This window comes from Kogia breviceps, chromosome 13 (genome assembly GCF_026419965.1).
Source record: "Kogia breviceps isolate mKogBre1 chromosome 13, mKogBre1 haplotype 1, whole genome shotgun sequence".
Lineage (NCBI taxonomy): Eukaryota > Metazoa > Chordata > Mammalia > Artiodactyla > Physeteridae > Kogia > Kogia breviceps.
This window is the reverse complement of record NC_081322.1, coordinates 77334853-77352545: the sequence shown is the minus strand read 5'-3', so window position 1 is coordinate 77352545 and position 17693 is coordinate 77334853. Positions and strand designations below refer to the sequence as shown.

Genomic DNA, 17693 nt, shown 5'->3' with positions numbered 1-17693 from the left:
CAGGGGGTTAAGAAAATTATTTCAAGTGCTAGAATTTGTCACCTACCAGTCATTCATTGAACACCTACTCTGTGCTCTACATTGTGTGGGGAGCAAACACACAGAAGTCAGTTGCTGTCCCCAAGAAATGTACAGCTTATGGGAATCAACATTTTAGAAGTGTCTTCCCTAAGAACTGGTTTTCCTTTCTCCAAAGTTCTGGAAGGTCTGAGAGCAAGGTGGATGTTAAATCAACTGAAAGGGGGAAATGTGACCCACCAAAGAAAAGCAGGAAGGTAGGAGAACCAGGTGAACAGTGGCCTCTGATTGGATGGCTCAGAGTACACTAACTCCACACCCAACAGTATCTGTAGTTTACAAATGAAGGGAAAAAATCCGGGTTCATGGAATACTCAGGTGGCCGCTAGGGGATGCCAGAATGCTGATATCTTTCAGCGTGACGCCCGGTTCCCTAGGGGAATCTGGGTTTGCGATTGAATGTAGTTCAAGTTGACCAGAAATAACTTCTCCTTTTCCAGTAAAATTGTGAGAATGTGACTTAGGTCACGGAGTTAACAGGAGAACAGGCATTAGCCATCAAGTATTTATGAGTCCCAGATCATTACTAAGTCCCAGGTCATACTGTTATCCAAGGGGAAAAAAAAATCTTCCATCCCTCCAGCCGGAACTAATTATAGCAAACTAGACAAAAATTACAAAAGTAAAATGACAACAACAAAACCAATTAACCAAACTAAAACTTCAGAAGCTGGAAAACCACTTCAGAATTTTATTTTTAATTTAAATAGTACAAACCTGGTTTTTGTGTTTTGTCTTAAAAATGTAAAAAATATGTCTAGGCATGGAGAAAGAAATACATCCAAATCTTAACAGGAGTATTGGAGGTGGTGGAATAACATCCTTATTATTTTTCTCATTTTTTTTCCTCTGCTTTATTCATTTTCTGTAATGTCAGGATATCGTTTACCGCATACCATAAATGTCAGACACTGCATTAGCACTTTATCAAGGTAGCAAGACACGCATGTGTAGAAGTGTTCAGAGTCTCCTCGACTCCTCACACACCCAGTCCAGGGAAATAGGAAAGTAGAGGGGAGAAAGCTTTGTGGAGTTAGAGGCTCCAGAACAAGGCTCAGTGTGGGCTTGGGCAGAGGGGGCTGTTAGGAAAATGGGTGGGAGAGGAAATTTTAATAATTCTAACTCTGAACGGTGTTTTCAATTCACCCTAGGGTTTTCTTAAAATCTAAGAAAATGGTTTGAATTACGGTGGTATTGCCTTTTGCAGTGGGAATTTCTTTTACAGAAACATGACCTTGAGGTTGAACAACATAGATTCTGGCTATTAAAAAGTTCAAAAGCATGACTGCATTTTATCAAACACCAAAATGCCATCTTGAATTACAGAAAAAAGCTGGGCCATCTCAAGGAATCTTGTTCATTTGCTGTTTAATCAAAAAGTAACATAGATCAATGGAGTATAAACCGCCATCCTCCACCTAATTATTTAGCTGCCCTTCAGCCACGTTTTCATCATAATATACCTAAGATACTGAATCTATGTCTTGCTAAAAAACTGTTGCATGAAATTTATAGGCTGCTTTACCCAGGAGTTACTTCATACTTAAGCAAGTATGGCATTATTAGCAGTTGAAACAATTGAAGATGCTATTTTAGGAAAGTTTCCCAAGATACCTCAGCTCTTCGGTGGAAAATGCACCCCCAGCTGACTCCAGAGCCCCAGCTTCCCTCATCGTACTCCTCTGTACCTACACCGAACATAATATATAGGCCAAATTTGCTGGGGTCGACACAGGTGGGGAAGCAGGAGAAGGCGACAGGCAGAGCGCTGTCCATTGCGTGTCTCCGGCCCTCATTTCAGAGGCCCTTAGGTGATGTTAAGAAGCAGTTTTTTGCAACAAAAGAGAAACATAAAGACGTCATGAAAATGTAAAACTTTTGTGCTGCAAACAAAGACACCCCATAGAATGGGGGAAAATATTTGCAAATTATATATCTGATGAGATTTGTATGCAAAAGATATAAGAACTCTTACAATAAAAAATAAGTAAACATAAACTCCTGGGACTTCCCTGGCTGTCCAGTGGTTCAGCCTCTGCGCTTCCACCACAGGGGGCAAGGGTTTGATCCCTGGTCGGGGAACTAAGATCTGGCATGACGCATGGCAACATGGCCAAAAATAAAAATAACATAATTTTAAAAATTAAAACTCTTACAATAAAAGATAATATAATTTTTAAATGGAGAAAAGAATTGAAGACACTTCTCCAAAAATAAACAAATGAGGCTTCCCTGGTGGCGCAGTGGTTGGAAGTCTGCCTGCCGATGCAGGAGACACGGGTTCGAGCCATGGACCGGGAAGATCCCACATGCCGCGGAGCAACTAAGCCCGTGTGCCACAACTACTGAGCCTGCGCTCTAGAGCCCCCAAGCCACAACTACTGAGCCTGCGAGCCACAACTAGTGAAACCCGCGCGCCTAGAGCCCGCGCTCCACAAGAGAAGCCACCACAATGAGAAGCCCGCGCACCGCAAGGAAGAGTAGCCTCCGCTCGCCGCAACTAGAGAAAGCCCGCGTGCAGCAACGAAGACCCCAAAATAAATAAAGATAAAAAATAAAAATTATAAACAAAAAAAATCAATTGGTGAAACTCCAGGAGGCCCCTCCCTCCTGCTAAATAAGCATTTTTTTAAATGCCGTCTTGACTTCCTCTTCCATGATGCCATCTTCTTGCTCTAGTTTGCTTCCTTGCTCTCTTTCTTGTAGAAGAGGGTGAACTACTTCCTCATAATCTCATGTGCTTAATAAAACATAAACATAGAAAAAAAATCCCATGCTTTGGAAAAAAGTAATGTATTATACCATAGCTCCTGCTGTGGCTATGAAGTCAATACAAATACACAATTGTGTTCTAATTTATGGCAAGTGTCTGCAAGTAATTCTCATGTGCTCAGTATTTTAGTAACAAATACACAATTGTGTTCTAATTTATGGCAAGTGTCTGCAAGTAATTCTCATGTGCTCAGTATTTTAGTAACAATGTTTAAAACAGGAACACATGTAGATAAGGAAATGAGTAAATTCAAAATGTGCAGCTTTATATAAACATTTTACCAAAAAAATTTTAAGCACTTAGCAAGGGCACAGACTATCACTTCGTTTAAGTGACATAATTTAACAACTGCTTGGACATTATACATTATGAGTTTCTTCATCATAAAGATCTCATTTTTAATCTTCCCTTCTTGACCTTCCCCCACTGGAAGATAAAACCAGTGAGATTTTCAGTACAATTTATAATTCATTTTATTATTCTGGTGCAAGAAAACATTCCCAGGTTTATTTCCAATTTCAGTTTCAAAACAAACTGACCTGAAACTTAGTCTTTAATAGCTGTGATCACCAATAAATGTGTAAGATTATAAAAGGTGAATTAACTCGTTGGTAGTACAAAGTCAATGCAGAAGAATCAATCCTAGCTAAAGCATTTTTTTTAAACTGTAGAGCAATCGCATTCATTTAAAACACTTATCTGTTAAAATAATATACTTCAGTTGATTATGGACATCACAAATAGAATGTAAGAGATATTACATTTCTTCAAGTACTATTTGTTTCATTATGTTCAATTTTGTGTTTCCTACCATCCATTCTACAGGTCAATCAAAATACAAATGCGTGCAAATAATACAGGTTATTGAAATGAAATAAAATTCAAGGAGAACAAAATTAAGAATTAACTTATGAGGTAAGTTTTACTTTCGTGTGTTCAGATATCACAGTTGTTAAGAAATGCCTCTCTTTACAAAGCATATTTAACATGTAAATATATCTTCACTGAGCCCTTATCTCTAGAGCCCAAAATCAAGTTGAGTAAAATTCCATGCCTCCTAGAATATTAAATACCATGCAGCATAGTATTTTTTAAAATGTTAACTTTTAAAGCAGAATTCACTTATATTTCTGCCCAATTAAAAATAAGTTCATTAAAACCATTTGAAATGATGCATTGAACTTGAAATAAGTTACTAAAATTCCAACATAAATGTAACTATCTGTAACCAGTGTAATCCACCTATCCCCAAAACAATGTAGTGGGGCAAAACGTTCAAAGGAGAAAGCATGAGAGTGTGTGTAAAAGAGCACTGAGAAGCCAAGCTTCCCAGAGCTTTTCTGGGGATGAAGAGTGACTGTCAGATCTTTCTACCCAACTGAGAGTTCCTACACCAAGTCAAAGTGGACCATCAAACTGAAATATTCCATATTTCCCAATGGTCAACCAGTTGGGCACAGAAGCTGTGAGCTGTTCACCTTGCCCAGGCTGCAGACCAACCTGAACTTCAGCTTTTAATGTTCTTATACTGCAGACAGGTGCAGGGTGGAAGCCATTCAAAGCCTCATGAAATGGAATGGTAAATTCCCATCTTCTGTCCCCCGTCAACTTCCTGTAATTCAAATCACCCTTAAATAAAATTAAATGTGCCTTTTGTAGTGTAGCATATAAGTCAGGAGCGACTTGAGGCATTGCACTGAATTCATGAGGCAGAGTCCAAAACATGTGATCGAGGTAAACCCATCTGCCCATTTTAATATGGTTTTCCCAGTCAACTCCACATCTGGACACCCACTTATGATTAGAATGTTTTAGTTGTTCGATTATCCAGTTAAAATCATGTAGAGTAGTATCAGAAACAAACCATGGAATCATTTTCCCATAAAAATGGATCTCAGTAGCCAGTTTAGAGGACAACAGTAAGTCAGCTAATACTAAATCTGTAACAAGTTCAAACCCAGAATTATCCAGAACAATATCCACTCGAGTAATAGATGCTTTTTCTCTTTTTTTTTTGCAATTGCTAAGCAATGACCAAAGATGTTCCATGTCATTCACTAAAATGAAAGGTTTTAGGTCTTCCAAAGAATTTATTAAATTGGTCTTCTGAGAAATAGTTTTCCCACCTGATAGAGACAGATCACACTTATTTCCCCACAGTGAAATCTGAAAAAGAAAAAGCACAAAACATTTACCCTTCTTTTGAATAACCAACAAAAACTCTATTACATAGGGTGTAATGGGAGGTTGGGGTTGTTAAAAGTATTCATAGCATTCTTAATATAAAACTCTTAATATAAAATGTCCACCCAATCTACATTTTCTCTAAGTATACTCATAAAAAAGGCAAAACAATGAAACTTTAGCCAGTATGCAATGAACTTAAGAAAAAAAAAGTTTGAATGATTTTAGCACTCACATCGTTTAATCAGAGTGAAAGTTTTTCCATCTTGCAGATATTATTAGAACACGATCAGATGCTGTAAAATGAGGCTACAAAGTTTACTTTATAATCCAGAGTCAAGAGAAAATAAAAATTCCCCCATCCTTAGGACCTGGCAACTTTTCTGGGATTCAGTTCTCTCACTTGTAAAATAAAGAAATTGAACACGGTGATAACTAAAGATTCTTCCAACTCCCTATTATTCCACTTTGAGATACTCAAGTTTACTTTGTAGGAAATGGTATGTAGCCCCATTTTTTTAAGCTCTAACTAAAATTACATGTTTAGAACTGTAGGCTCTAGAATCAGACAGACCTGGGTTCAAATCCTAGCATCTCCAATAAACAACCATGGTAAATTAAGCTCCGAGGCTCAAATTCCACAACTGAAAAATGAGATAATAATAGCACTCAGCTCGTAGAGTTATTCTGAGTATTTGACATAATGCATGTAAGTAATGTACCCCCAAACTGGCATACGGAGGTATTCAATAGATATTAGCCAAACAGGCTCTAGTATTCTGTGATTCAAAATAAGAGGAAAGTGCATGTTCCAACGAAGAATATTATTTTTAAAAAAAGATAACTCAAGCGTCCAAATTTGACAAAGAAGCATACAGCGGCACACGTGACGGCACTCTGCAGCTGAGGTCAGGGTCTCCGTTGGCCTATGGCACATTTCCTTCAGATCATCTTCCAGTTGGTAATTCTGTATGTATTTGTGCCATTATTTGTTTATATTCCTTCAGGATTACAAGTTCAATGACAACAAGGACTAGCCTGTTTTCCTCAGCACCACATGCCCAGCATCTAGAACAGTGTTTGATGAAGTTGACGCTGAAATATTTGCGTGAACAGTGGTGGAGTGCTGTGGCTTTTAGAAACATCAATAATTCCCTAGAAACTAAGACACCGTCAGGCTTCCTGTAGGAAGGGAACCTGCTGGTCATCGCGAGCACTGATGGGGACAACTCTGGCGTCCTTTACGTGGGAGAAGAGTGGCAGTTTGGGCTACAGCTGGCTGAACTAGATGACAGAAGGTGGGGCAGTGCGCTTTCGTCTTCACAATTTATTACACTTACGGGACAAAGAACATATTCAAAGAAGATTATTTCCCCAAAGAATGGGCTGGCTAGGGGCAGTAAGTGACATGCTGCTTTTTGCGGTACGCGGGCCTCTCCCGTTGCGGAGCACAGGCTCCGGACGCGCAGGCTCAGCGGCCACGGCTCAGTGGCCCAGCCGCTCCGCGGCACGTGGGATCCTCCCGGACCAGGGCACGAACCCGCGTCCCCTGCATCGGCAGGCGGACTCAACCACTGCGCCACCAGGGAAGCCCGACATGCTGCTTTTTTTTTTTCTTTTCTTTTCTAATTCTAAGCTAAGTATAACAGTGAGAGGGGGAAATAACACTCCGGTGTATGAGTTAACAGAACCATGACCACTTTTCTTCCAAACTCAAAACATGCCTTTCCTGCTTCATCATTCAGCTCACTCTGCTCGCCCTCAAAGTCTCATCAGGGCTTTAACACATCCCACAACTATCCGCACCTTCGACAGCCTCTACTTTCAAAGTATATCCAGGATCTGGTGACATTTACCATCTCTGATGTTACCACCTTGGTCCAGTCTGCCCTCACCTGAGTCACTGTAGTCACAAATCTCCCCATTCCCACCCTTGTGCCTTCGGTCTGTCCTCGGAAGTAATCCTTGAAATAAGTCATTTAATGTTACCCCTCTGGGCTTCCCTGGTGGCGCAGTGGTTGAGAATCCACCTGCCAATGCAGGGGACACGGGTTCGAGCCCTAGTCTGGGAAGATCCCACATGCCGCGGAGCAACTAAGCCCCTGCGCCACAACTACTGAGCCTGCGCTCTAGAGCCCGCGAGCCACAACTACTTAGCCCGTGTGCCACAACTACCGAGGCTGCGCTCTAGAGCCCACGTGCTGCAACTACTGAAGCCCGCGCGCCTACGGCCCGCACCCCGCAACGAGAAGCCACCACGGTGAGAAGCCCACGCACCGCAACGAAGAGTAGCCCCTGCTCGCCGCAACTAGAGAAAGCCCGATTGCAGCAAAGTAGATCCAACGCAGCCAAAAGTAAATAAATTTATTTTTTTTAAAAAGTTACTCTTCTGAGCAAAACCCTCTAACAGCTTCCCACTTCACTGTGAGTAAAAACCAAAGTCCTCGCCTTTGCTCCGGAGGCAGCCTGGCTTCCTTGCGGCCGCGGCCCGCAGGCCCTCTCACCTCTGCTCTCCATTCCCTGATGCCTCCCCCGGCAGGGTTTCCCACACACCTGGCAGGCTCCCCCCTCAGGGCTCCGCAGGAAGCTCCACCCAGACGTGAGGGGACCCCCCCTCCTTCACCTGCCTCGGGGCCCGCCCCCCTCCTTAGCAGGCCCTTCCCTGGGGGCCCGGCTTAAAACTGCAGCTCCACACCCCTCCCCCACCACTCCAGGTCCCCCTTCCCGGCTTTATTTCTCTTCCGAGCACCTTCAAACATCTCTTTCTGGAAATGTTTCGAACGTCTTCCCGGAAGTAAGAGCTGGGGAAACTGCTGTGTAAAACCACACACTTTCAAATAGTTCTGATGATAATGATATATTTTAAACTTTAGGATGTTTTGAATGAGAATTCAAAACTAAACTTAAGACAAGATAGATGAAGAAATGTAATAAAACCATATGAAATAGGCCATGGGCTACCCGAGTGTTTCCACCTGCTGATGACAGCTGCACGACAGCTGTGCTCCACTCTGTGCCCAACACTTACAGGAACGAAGCTAGTTTAATTCTCAGGTCAAATTATGAGGCACATAGTGGCGCCCTCACTTAACCGATGAGGAAACCAAAGCTCAGAAACATCGAGTACCTTGCTTCAGGTCCAAACACAAGTAAGTAAGTGACACGGCCAATACTCAAAGCCAAGTCAGGCTGGGCCGATCAGATGACTGTGAACTTCAGTATCTCTCAAGAATGACAGAGCTATGAAGCCAGATGACTCCTGTACCACTAAAACCTCCAGTGGGAGTAGAAGAAACTTCAAAACACCTTTTCAGAGATTAAACGGATTTTCATCTCTCAAATAGATAATTATTAAAATGATAAAAAATGATCACTGATAAATGACAATATGTAAATATGCTTTGCTGTTAAACGTGTACCAGTTTATTTTTCAACTATTTAAATAAACTCAGGAGATTAATTATTACTTTTACCTGAAGAACTTTAAAAAACTCATTTTTCAGCTGATTTTCATCTAGGTCTTCAATAGTTTTCAGCAACTCTTGCAGGTGAGTACATAAAGCAATGATAGATTCCTGAGACTCAAAGAAATTTTGCTCTTTTAATTCTTTAAATATATCAAAGTCATCGATTGGTGGACTAAAGTAGGAAAAAAGCATAAGTAAAACATTTATATAACTCTGTACCTTTTTTTTTTTTAACATTTGGGTAACTGTAAGGAAAGAGAATAGTAGCATCCCATCTAAACAATCACTGGTAATTTTTACTAGGTTTAACATAGATCAAATTACACAAAAATAATAATCAAATTACACAAAATAAATCAAATTAAACAAATTATGCAAAAATAAATCCCCACACGCATTTTAACTAATTGTCAAATGTTCCTTAATCAAATATTTTACCGGAAGCATTAACTAATTATAGGGACTGTATCTATAATTACTTACCCAGTGGGTTTTCAGGGCAAAAGGAGAAAAAGAAACAAAATTTCAAGACAATTGCTTTAGTTCAACAAACATTCTTTTGGGTGCTCAGGGTGGCCAGGTTCCAAGTAACAAACATATAAACAGAATAGTTGAATACAATGTAGTGAGTACTAATAGAGTCAAATACAGATTATGGGAACCCAATGACTACTTGAGATAGATCAGACAATATTAAAGTAAATTTTATTATAATGACAAATTTTGATCATTTATGTGTGTAGATTTTTAATTTTTTAGCAACTTTTACTCCCAAGTTGACTTTGACCAATGGTGATGTATGTGCCGTGCCTACATCTTCATGTTGTCCAATGAGAGATCAAATAATATTAATACTGGCCTAAGAAAAACATAACTCAGAAGACAGAAATACTAACATAAAAGACTTTACAGAATCAAATGTCGACAACATTCAGATCAACTGTTCTTCAAAATTAGCTACTTTTTCCATGGGTCTTCTACCTTAGGGTAAAAAGGCAATATGGCTGATGCAATGGGATTGATTAAAATCAAAACCAAAAACATACCAGAATTTACACATCCAAATGATGGCTGCCTCCCTTCTCAGTCAGTCACCTTGGGAAGCTACACCCTTAGTCCAAGAATGTTGCCATTGCTCAAAGCACTTTTGGAATTCCTCTCTGGGGATTTTCTTCAGAACCTGTGGCACATTATTAAACGTCCTATCAGTGACAGTATACCTTCCTCCTTTGGAGTTTAATTTGTTTTTGGAAACAGCCAAAAGTCACTCAGAGCAATTTCAGTAGAATGAGGCATGTAAATCAAATGGAATAAAATATTTTTGATCAAAAATGAGGAGTGACTAAAAAATAATGAGACTAATCTTTTTTTGAGGTTTGTGAACTGGCTCTGAAAGAAGTTCCAAAGAATTAAAAGACGTTTTTAGCAATGGCAGCATTGCTGAAGTGAATCAGTCTCTCGAGGTGACTTAAAAGAACAAAACTTATTTGGGTGCGTGGGTTCAACCGCAGGGGTCAGCAGACTGCAGCTTGCAGACCCCCTCTGGCCCACCGCCTGTTCTGTAATTGATCTGCAAGCTCAGAACGGTTTGCACATTCTTGAAGAGTTGAAAAAAATTTAAAAAGGTTTTGTGACACCTGAAATTCAAATTTCAGGATCTATAACTGATGTTCTATTGGAACACAGCCATGCTCATTACATACTGCCTATGGTTGCTTTGGCACCGCTAGAGCTGAGTAGCTGCAACAAAGACCATGTGTCTTCCAAAGCCTAAAAGACTGACTGTCTGGCCCTTCACAGATAAAGTTTGTGGACCCTTGTCCTAGTGCTTTATTAACAAATCCTTCATTAATTTAAAGTCACACCTCATGTTAAGAATGAGACTTGTTCCTTATATTTAAGAGAGCAAACTCACATAGCTATAAATGATTTCAGATTTTAAAATGTTTGCTATTTTAGAATCTACTATAGCTGTATACGTGTACACAATGACCCAGGGGTTCTCTCCTAGGTATATACGCAACAGAAACACAGACATATGTTCACCAAGAATATGTGTTCGAGTATTTGTAGCAGCACTCTTCATAATAAACCCAAACTGGAATCTACTCAAATATCCATCAACAATAGAACAGGTCAACAGACTGTCATGTATTCATATCACGCAATACTATACAGCAATGAAAACTAATAGTTTACAATTATATGCAACAGTATGGATGTGTCTCACCAATGTAATGCTGAGCACAAGAAACCAGACACAGAACTACTTCTATAAAATTTCACTTAAATGAAGTTTAAAAACAGGCAAAACTAATGCAGGTCAGGATAGTGGATACCCTTAAGGGGCAGTGATGGTGGTGACTAGAAGTGGATCCAAAGGGGCCTAAATTCTGCCTCTTGATCCAGCCACTGGGGACACAGCATGTTCTGGTAAAGACTGCTGAACACCTAAGACATGTGCACTGTTCTGCATGTATATCACACTTCAATAAAAGCTTAAAAATGTCTGCCATTTTCTCCGTACTTTCATTTTTCAATATCTGAAGTATATTTATTTAATATATTTAAATTTTACATATGGCTAAAACTGCAAATCTTAATTTAGATTTGCAGATTATTCAACCATTTAACTCTAAAAAAACCCAAAATGTACATCTTGACAAAGAAAATTAGAAGTATGTTTCAGTGTAAGGGGCAAAATCAACAGAAACATATCTTAAAGCTAATGTGTGCTTTGGGATCCTGCAAAAGTTAGGAAGACCATTCTTTGGTCACTCTGGAGGGGTCACTGACACAGGATAGGAATTCTTCCTATAAGAGCCCTAACAAATTGGACACTTAAAAACTACTTCAGGGGTAGTGATAAATTAGGAGTATGGGATTACCAGATACAAACTACTATACGTAAAACAGATAAGCAACAAGGATTTACTACGTAGCACAAAGAACTATATTCAATATCTTGTAATAACCTATAATGGAAAATAATCTAAAATATATATACACACACATATATATTTATCTGAATCACTTTGCTGTACACCTGAAACTAACGCAATATTGTAAATCACTGTACTTCAATTAAAACAAACTACTTCAGTGCTAGTTTTGCTGCAGTGACACCTGAGTATGGTACAGTATCGGACAAATCCCCAGACCTTCAAATATCTGCCACAGAGATCACCTTAGGAGAGTTCCACATCCACGGCTGCCTGATGTTCTCATTCCTGGAACTTAAAGCTGAATTTTGCCTCTACCCCTACCCCTTTTTTTTGTTTGATTTTTTGCGGTACGCGGGCCTCTCACTGTTGTGGCCTCTCCCGTTGCGGAGCACACGCTCCGGACGCGCAGGCTCAGCGGCCATGGCTCACGGGCCCAGCCGCTCCGCGGCATGTGGGATCTTCCCGGACCGGGGCACGAACCCGCGTCCCCTGCATCGGCAGGCGGACTCTCAACCACTGCGCCACCGGGGAAGCCCGCCTCTACCCCTTTTATCAAGCTATTCCTGGACCAACGGGTTGAGCACAACAGGCTGGGCAGAGTCTCCCTGGGGCCTGGAAAGAAAAACTGATATGCAGCCCCATCACAGACAAATTAAATCATCAGGATTTAATGTAACAATTTCCAAATCTGTATGTTTAAAAACAAAACAAAAAACTTTTCCCCAACTGGGTGACAAATGTGCAGCCAGGTTTGAAAGCTCCTGCCTTAGAGTTTTCATTCTCTGAACTTGATCTGCCTCTAAAATCAAACTCAGAAAACAGCATTCCTTTTACCTTTCTAACTTCCAAACTCCACTAAGCCTATTCGGGGTGCCACTCGGCATTTCAGCACTTCAGCAGCTTTGTCTAATACCATGGATATTTTCCAAAGTTATGAAACCATCACCCAGAACATCAGACTAACCTTAGTCCTGGAAAGATATCCAAATGTACTACTTGTTTGAGGAAGGTTCTAATCCGATTTTACAGACCAGGCTCAAATACTGGCTCTACCATTTACTAACCATGCAGCCCTGGGCAAGTTACTAATCTCTTTGAGCCTCAGTTTCCTCCACTATAAAATGGAAATCATAATACTTATACTTCACTGGGTTGCAAAGTAACTAGAACGGAGCTGGTGTTCCATATATGACAACGCCTAGTGTTTGCTATAGTCTTTTGCTTGGATCTGTGAGCCAGAAAATGTGCTATCTTTTAAACATTATATTCTGCTTTTAGAGCACAAGACCTAAAACATACTTATTCAGCAAATACAAAAACTTCTGACTTTAAAATAATTTATAAAGATGAAGACAGAAAAAAAATAGTGAACAGACTCAAATTTATGCATGTTCCCCAAAGTCATCTTTTTATTTTAATAGTAGTGCTGGTTTAATTGATTGTTTTCAATTATCCTATGCTATGTTTAGGAACAGATACCAAAGGATTCCTCTTATTCAGCAAACCTGTATTTCTGTAACCTTTGAGCTAAAAGAATGATCCATATTACACTTTCTTCTGCTCTACAGGTCAGTTCTCTGTCAGAATTTTCCTAGGAAAAATTAAATTAGTATAAACAAACCTGTAAAAAATTATTTGGGGGACTTCCCTGGTGGTCCAGTGGTAAAGAATTCGCCTTCCAATGCAGGGGATGCAGGTTCGATCCCTGGTCAGGGAACTAAGATCCCACATGCTGTGGGGCAACTAAGCCCATGTGCCCCAACTACTAATCTCACCCACTCTGGAGCCCATGCACCACAACTAGAGAAGAGAAAACCAGCACGCCACAACGAAGATCCTGTGTGCCACAACTAAGACCCGACGCGGACAAAAAAAAAATAAACAAATTAATTTTAAAAAATTATTCTTTTCTAATCTAGCTGTTAAAAAAGAGCTAAAAATTATTAAGATAGTGCATAAAACAATGCAGTGACTCCTTTCACCAAGTAATTCTGACATATTATCTATTTTTATAAACAAAACATATGCTTACTTTGTCCTGTCTTTTTTATATAAATAATTATTTCAAATTAACATTTTCTGCTCAATAAGTACATTTTGTTTTACTCTACAAATAAGTAAGTTTTTTTCTTTGTTTTTTTGTTTGTTTGTTTTTGTGGTACGCGGGCCTCTCACTGTTGTGGTCTCTCCCGTTGCGGAGCACAGGCTCCGGATGCACAGGCTCAGCGGCCATGGCTCACGGGCCCAGCCGCTCCGCGGCCTGTGGGATCTTCCCAGACCGGGGCACGAACCCGCATCCCCTGCATCAGCAGGCGGACTCTCAACCACTGCGACACCAGGGAAGCCCAATAAGTAAGTTTTTATAAGGATTTTTATATCTGAATATCCTATTCAGATATTCAATCTTAGGTCTATTCTGGGCAAGTGGATTATAATTGCCAAGAATGTATTACAGCAATAACATTCACAGAAATATCCAATAGTGCCATTAATATCTGTTGAACTGAATACAGGCTTCTACTGGTTTTTATTTTAAAACTTGACATTTTATAATTTTTTAAAAAGCCCAAATTATCTAAAACATTTGTTATTTGATTGCTATATACTTACCTTTGGATAATTGCTTCATGAATTCTACGATACATGTAGCATTCTACAAACAACCACGGTGAGAGAAACCACCTTGGTTTTCCATTACTTTCATTTAAAAGCCTCTGTTGATATTCTAGGTACTGATTCCATAGGTCAGTATCAACAAACTTCTCAACCAAAGGAACAATTGGTTTATCTGTTTGCAATTCATTCCGTAATTTAGAAAGAAGAGAAATTGCTTTCTTTTCAGCTTCCAGGCCTCTCTGCAGAAATACGGGGGGAAGAAAAAAAAAATACACACACACACACACACATACATATATATGAATAGTTTACATGTAATTAATTTATATATAAGTATTTCATCTACAAATATAAGTATATACGTACACACATATATACATAATTCCTCTAGGGTAGCAAATTTTTATGTGTCTAAATTTAAGAAGGAAAAAACTAATACATTTCAAAACTACATTTTATGTCTTTCAAAAACTATTATAAACATTTAAATTTAGAATTCTTAAGTTGAAAAATCAAAGAACAACACAGATCTCTTATCAACATTATGTTGCCTTATCTAGCCTGCCTTTTTTTTTAGAGTTTCACCATATGAACTTATCTCCAGGTGGAAAGAACATTACCACAGAGGGAAAACTGTTTATTGTGTTTCTGTTAGAGTTAACCAAAAAAGAATTAATGTTAAAACACAATTCTTACCTCTCCATGTTTCTCGAAAAATTCACTTTTATGTCGATGCAATGTATCAATAGCCTTGGTTAAGATCTGTGGTAATCTGTCTTTAACTGTAAGATATGCAAATGACCTAGAAAAGAGTCATATACACAGTATATTACTTAGTAGCATTAACACTAGAAGGCTGGTCATCTTCCTGTTTCTGGAACGCCTCATTTAAATTCAAATTCCTTCTCATACAAGCCGTGTAAAGTAAACCAGCATTGCCCAACTCCTACAGTAACACAGGAAAATCTGAAAACCTCTCTGGTATACCGTAAAAGCTAAGCACTCTTTGTGTCTCAAATTCCAGGCTCTACCCTTGGAGTCCACTTAATCTTTCTTAGCTTTCTCATTGTATTCCTTTTATTTTCCTTAATCAGAAACTAGTTCAACAATGTGATAGGACTGAAAAAGAGTTATCCTAAAAATCAAACAGGCTTTCCTCCTAGGTCTATTACTTACTGACTTCTACTTAGAAAGATGAATGAAGCAATGGATGTAAAACTGCCTGAAAGACTTTACTGTGCTAGAAAAATATAATGAAAGATATTTATGAACCTGCTTCTCTTTGTCTATACTCTTAGCCAACTTAATTCTTTTCTAAGGTTTTTCTTGCTGCCTTCTTTACCTGCCTAATAACTCCTTCCATCCTCTCTGCCCCTAAACAAAATTAAGGCATATTACCATCTTGCTCTCCCAACCAGAAAATTAGAGATTTTCAAGAAGTGTCAAAGAATGAAGAAAGCTGGAGAGGAACAAAACTTGAGTATCCCTGAATCAAAAATTAAAGATATTCTTGACTTTAAACATGCAAAAATCAAGGGTTACAGATTATCACTGTATGTTTAATTAGTTTAAGGACATACATGATTCGGTTAGAAAAAAGACTTTAGTACTGTGTAGTTTTTAGATAGAAAGCACAAAACTGATCAGTTCATCTTCAGATCACCAGAGACAAAGTAAAAATGAAGAAAGTTGTAATACTTCTGCCCAAATCTCCTATTCTAACTTTAATGTGGGATCATCACACTTATAAAAACTCAAACACCTTACTGCAATTTTTAAAAAGAGTTATATACCCTGAGTGTTTTTTCAAGAGGGTTCTTCAAATGTTAACCATAAAACTCAAAAAAATAGGAAACGTGCTTTCTGATTGTGGTGTTTTACAGTGAGTAGGTTTTAATATGCATAATAGCTGCTCTGATCAGAATTTAACTTTTAACAATGACTACTAATTCCTTGAGAGAAGAGAAAGAATATTAAATCAATTGACACTTGAATTTTCCAAGGCAGCAGATACGAAAAGAAGTGACAGTCCTTTTAGATTTTACTTAACTGGAAAATTATTCTATTTTTCCAGCTACTAAATTTCCTCAGAGGCTTCCATCTCTAAGGGTAAGGTCTCAGTTCTAGGACTTGGGTGAGAGCAGAGATGCCTAGGACTCAAATTTTAAGGACGCAGACACTCCCTATATTTGCCTGAAGGTGAGCACATGCTTAAATTCTGGGACATTGGCCTCTCTGGCCTCAATCTACTGCCGGTGCGGTCAATTTCTTCCAAGTGCTCTTGTGTTTTGCCATCTTTTGCAGTAAGGACATATTTCAAATATAAAATTGGGCCTCTCAATTTATACAGAGAGATATAATAATTTTATAGAATCTATAACATGATGCCTAAAACGCAAGAAGGTACAGGCACTTTTTATAGTGGGATTATGAATTAATCTGGTTAGCAATAGGAAGAAACACATTTCTCGATAGATCTCAGACCGCTAACTTTTGCAGACAACTTTAACACCCCCAAAGCAGGTTTATTAATTAAAATATGATTAAAGCCACGCGCTGCAACACTCTGAAAGGAGGCATACACTCTCAAGACAGTCATGCGGAAGTTAAAAAAAAAAACCAAAACCAAAAAAAAAAAGTATCGAACCACTTGAAAGACGCATTAACTGATTCACATTAATACAAGGCTATCAAAACCCCTGAACCACCACTGTAGAGAGAGATGGGGGTAAGCGGAGATTTTCAGTCGAGGTTCGCAGTCCGTTCCCGTGTAGGCAGGGAAGAAGCCACGAATCAGCGCAAGGAAGAAGCTGCAAAGCCGATCCGAGCCTGGAGCCCGGAGAGAGGCCGCCTAACCCTCGCCTCCCCGCGAGCCTTTAGAAACCGAGGCACCGCCCCCGGGAAGCGGAGCCCGGACAGCGGGATGGAACTCGCTGGCGGCGGGGAGCAGGAGCCTCCGGCCCGCCGCTGCTTCCCCGCTGGTACCCACAGGTTCCCGACGAAGCCCAGCTCTCCGCAAAAGTGGGGAGGAGGAAAAGGAGCGGAGCGGGCGAGGAAAGCGACACGAACCCTACGTCCCGTGCCGAGAGAGACACCGGAGGCCCCGCCATCACCTTCCGCGCTCCCCACGCCAACGCTCGGGTTGCACCCGCCGCAAGAAGGGAGGCGGTGCAGGCGTGGGGGAGGAGCTGAGAAAGGGAGGGATGTGGATTTAAAAAATGCTTTTGAATGAAGAAACTTTATTTGGTGCCCGTATAAGAGACAAACAATGGCCGAGGACGCGGAGATCTTCCGGGGACGAAGGCGGGGACAGCTGAGGGCGACGAGAAAAGCGGAATAAGGAAGCGGGCGGAAGGCGGAAGCAACCAGGGACCGGGACGTCGCAGGGACCAGGGAGCGGATAAGGTCGCGGCAGCACGGATCACGTGCTCCGACTGTCACGTGGACAGGGCGGCTTACGCTCCGGTGGGCCAGGAGTCCTGTGCGCCTGCGCAGTGTCGGGGGCTGGGCGGGGCGCTGGGTCGGTGTTGGGACTGGCTGCGGGATCGCGGGGCTGCAGGCAGGACTCTTCGGAGCTTGCGCCTTTGGCGCGTGTGTCTTTTCTTCCCGCCGAGAGGTTAGTGCACTGCC

At 40.4% G+C, this 17693-nt stretch overlaps 2 protein-coding genes across 8 annotated transcripts in view; one reads left to right on the top strand and one right to left on the bottom strand.

The window, feature by feature from the left end:
* Positions 1–209: 209 nt before the first annotated feature.
* Positions 210–17396, bottom strand: ARMT1 (acidic residue methyltransferase 1). Its single transcript, XM_059083480.2, has 5 exons — positions 17133–17396; positions 14760–14865; positions 14058–14302; positions 8509–8674; positions 210–5017 (listed from the first exon to the last, which is right to left on the bottom strand). The coding sequence occupies exons 1-5, from the start codon at positions 17171–17173 to the stop codon at positions 4250–4252; spliced, it is 1326 nt and encodes a 441-aa protein (XP_058939463.1). The 5' UTR covers positions 17174–17396; the 3' UTR covers positions 210–4249.
* The window catches only part of RMND1 (required for meiotic nuclear division 1 homolog), a 41713-nt gene continuing 40994 nt past the window's right edge, over positions 16975–17693 (top strand). For 2 of the 7 annotated variants that reach the window (XM_067011029.1, XM_067011028.1), the window contains exon 1: positions 17552–17679. The gene's annotated coding sequence lies outside the window, so the exon portion shown is untranslated. Of the gene's footprint in view, positions 17680–17693 lie in introns of all 7 variants that reach the window. The other 5 variants (XM_059083478.2, XM_059083477.2, XR_010836092.1 and 2 more) reach the window with 5 other exon arrangements.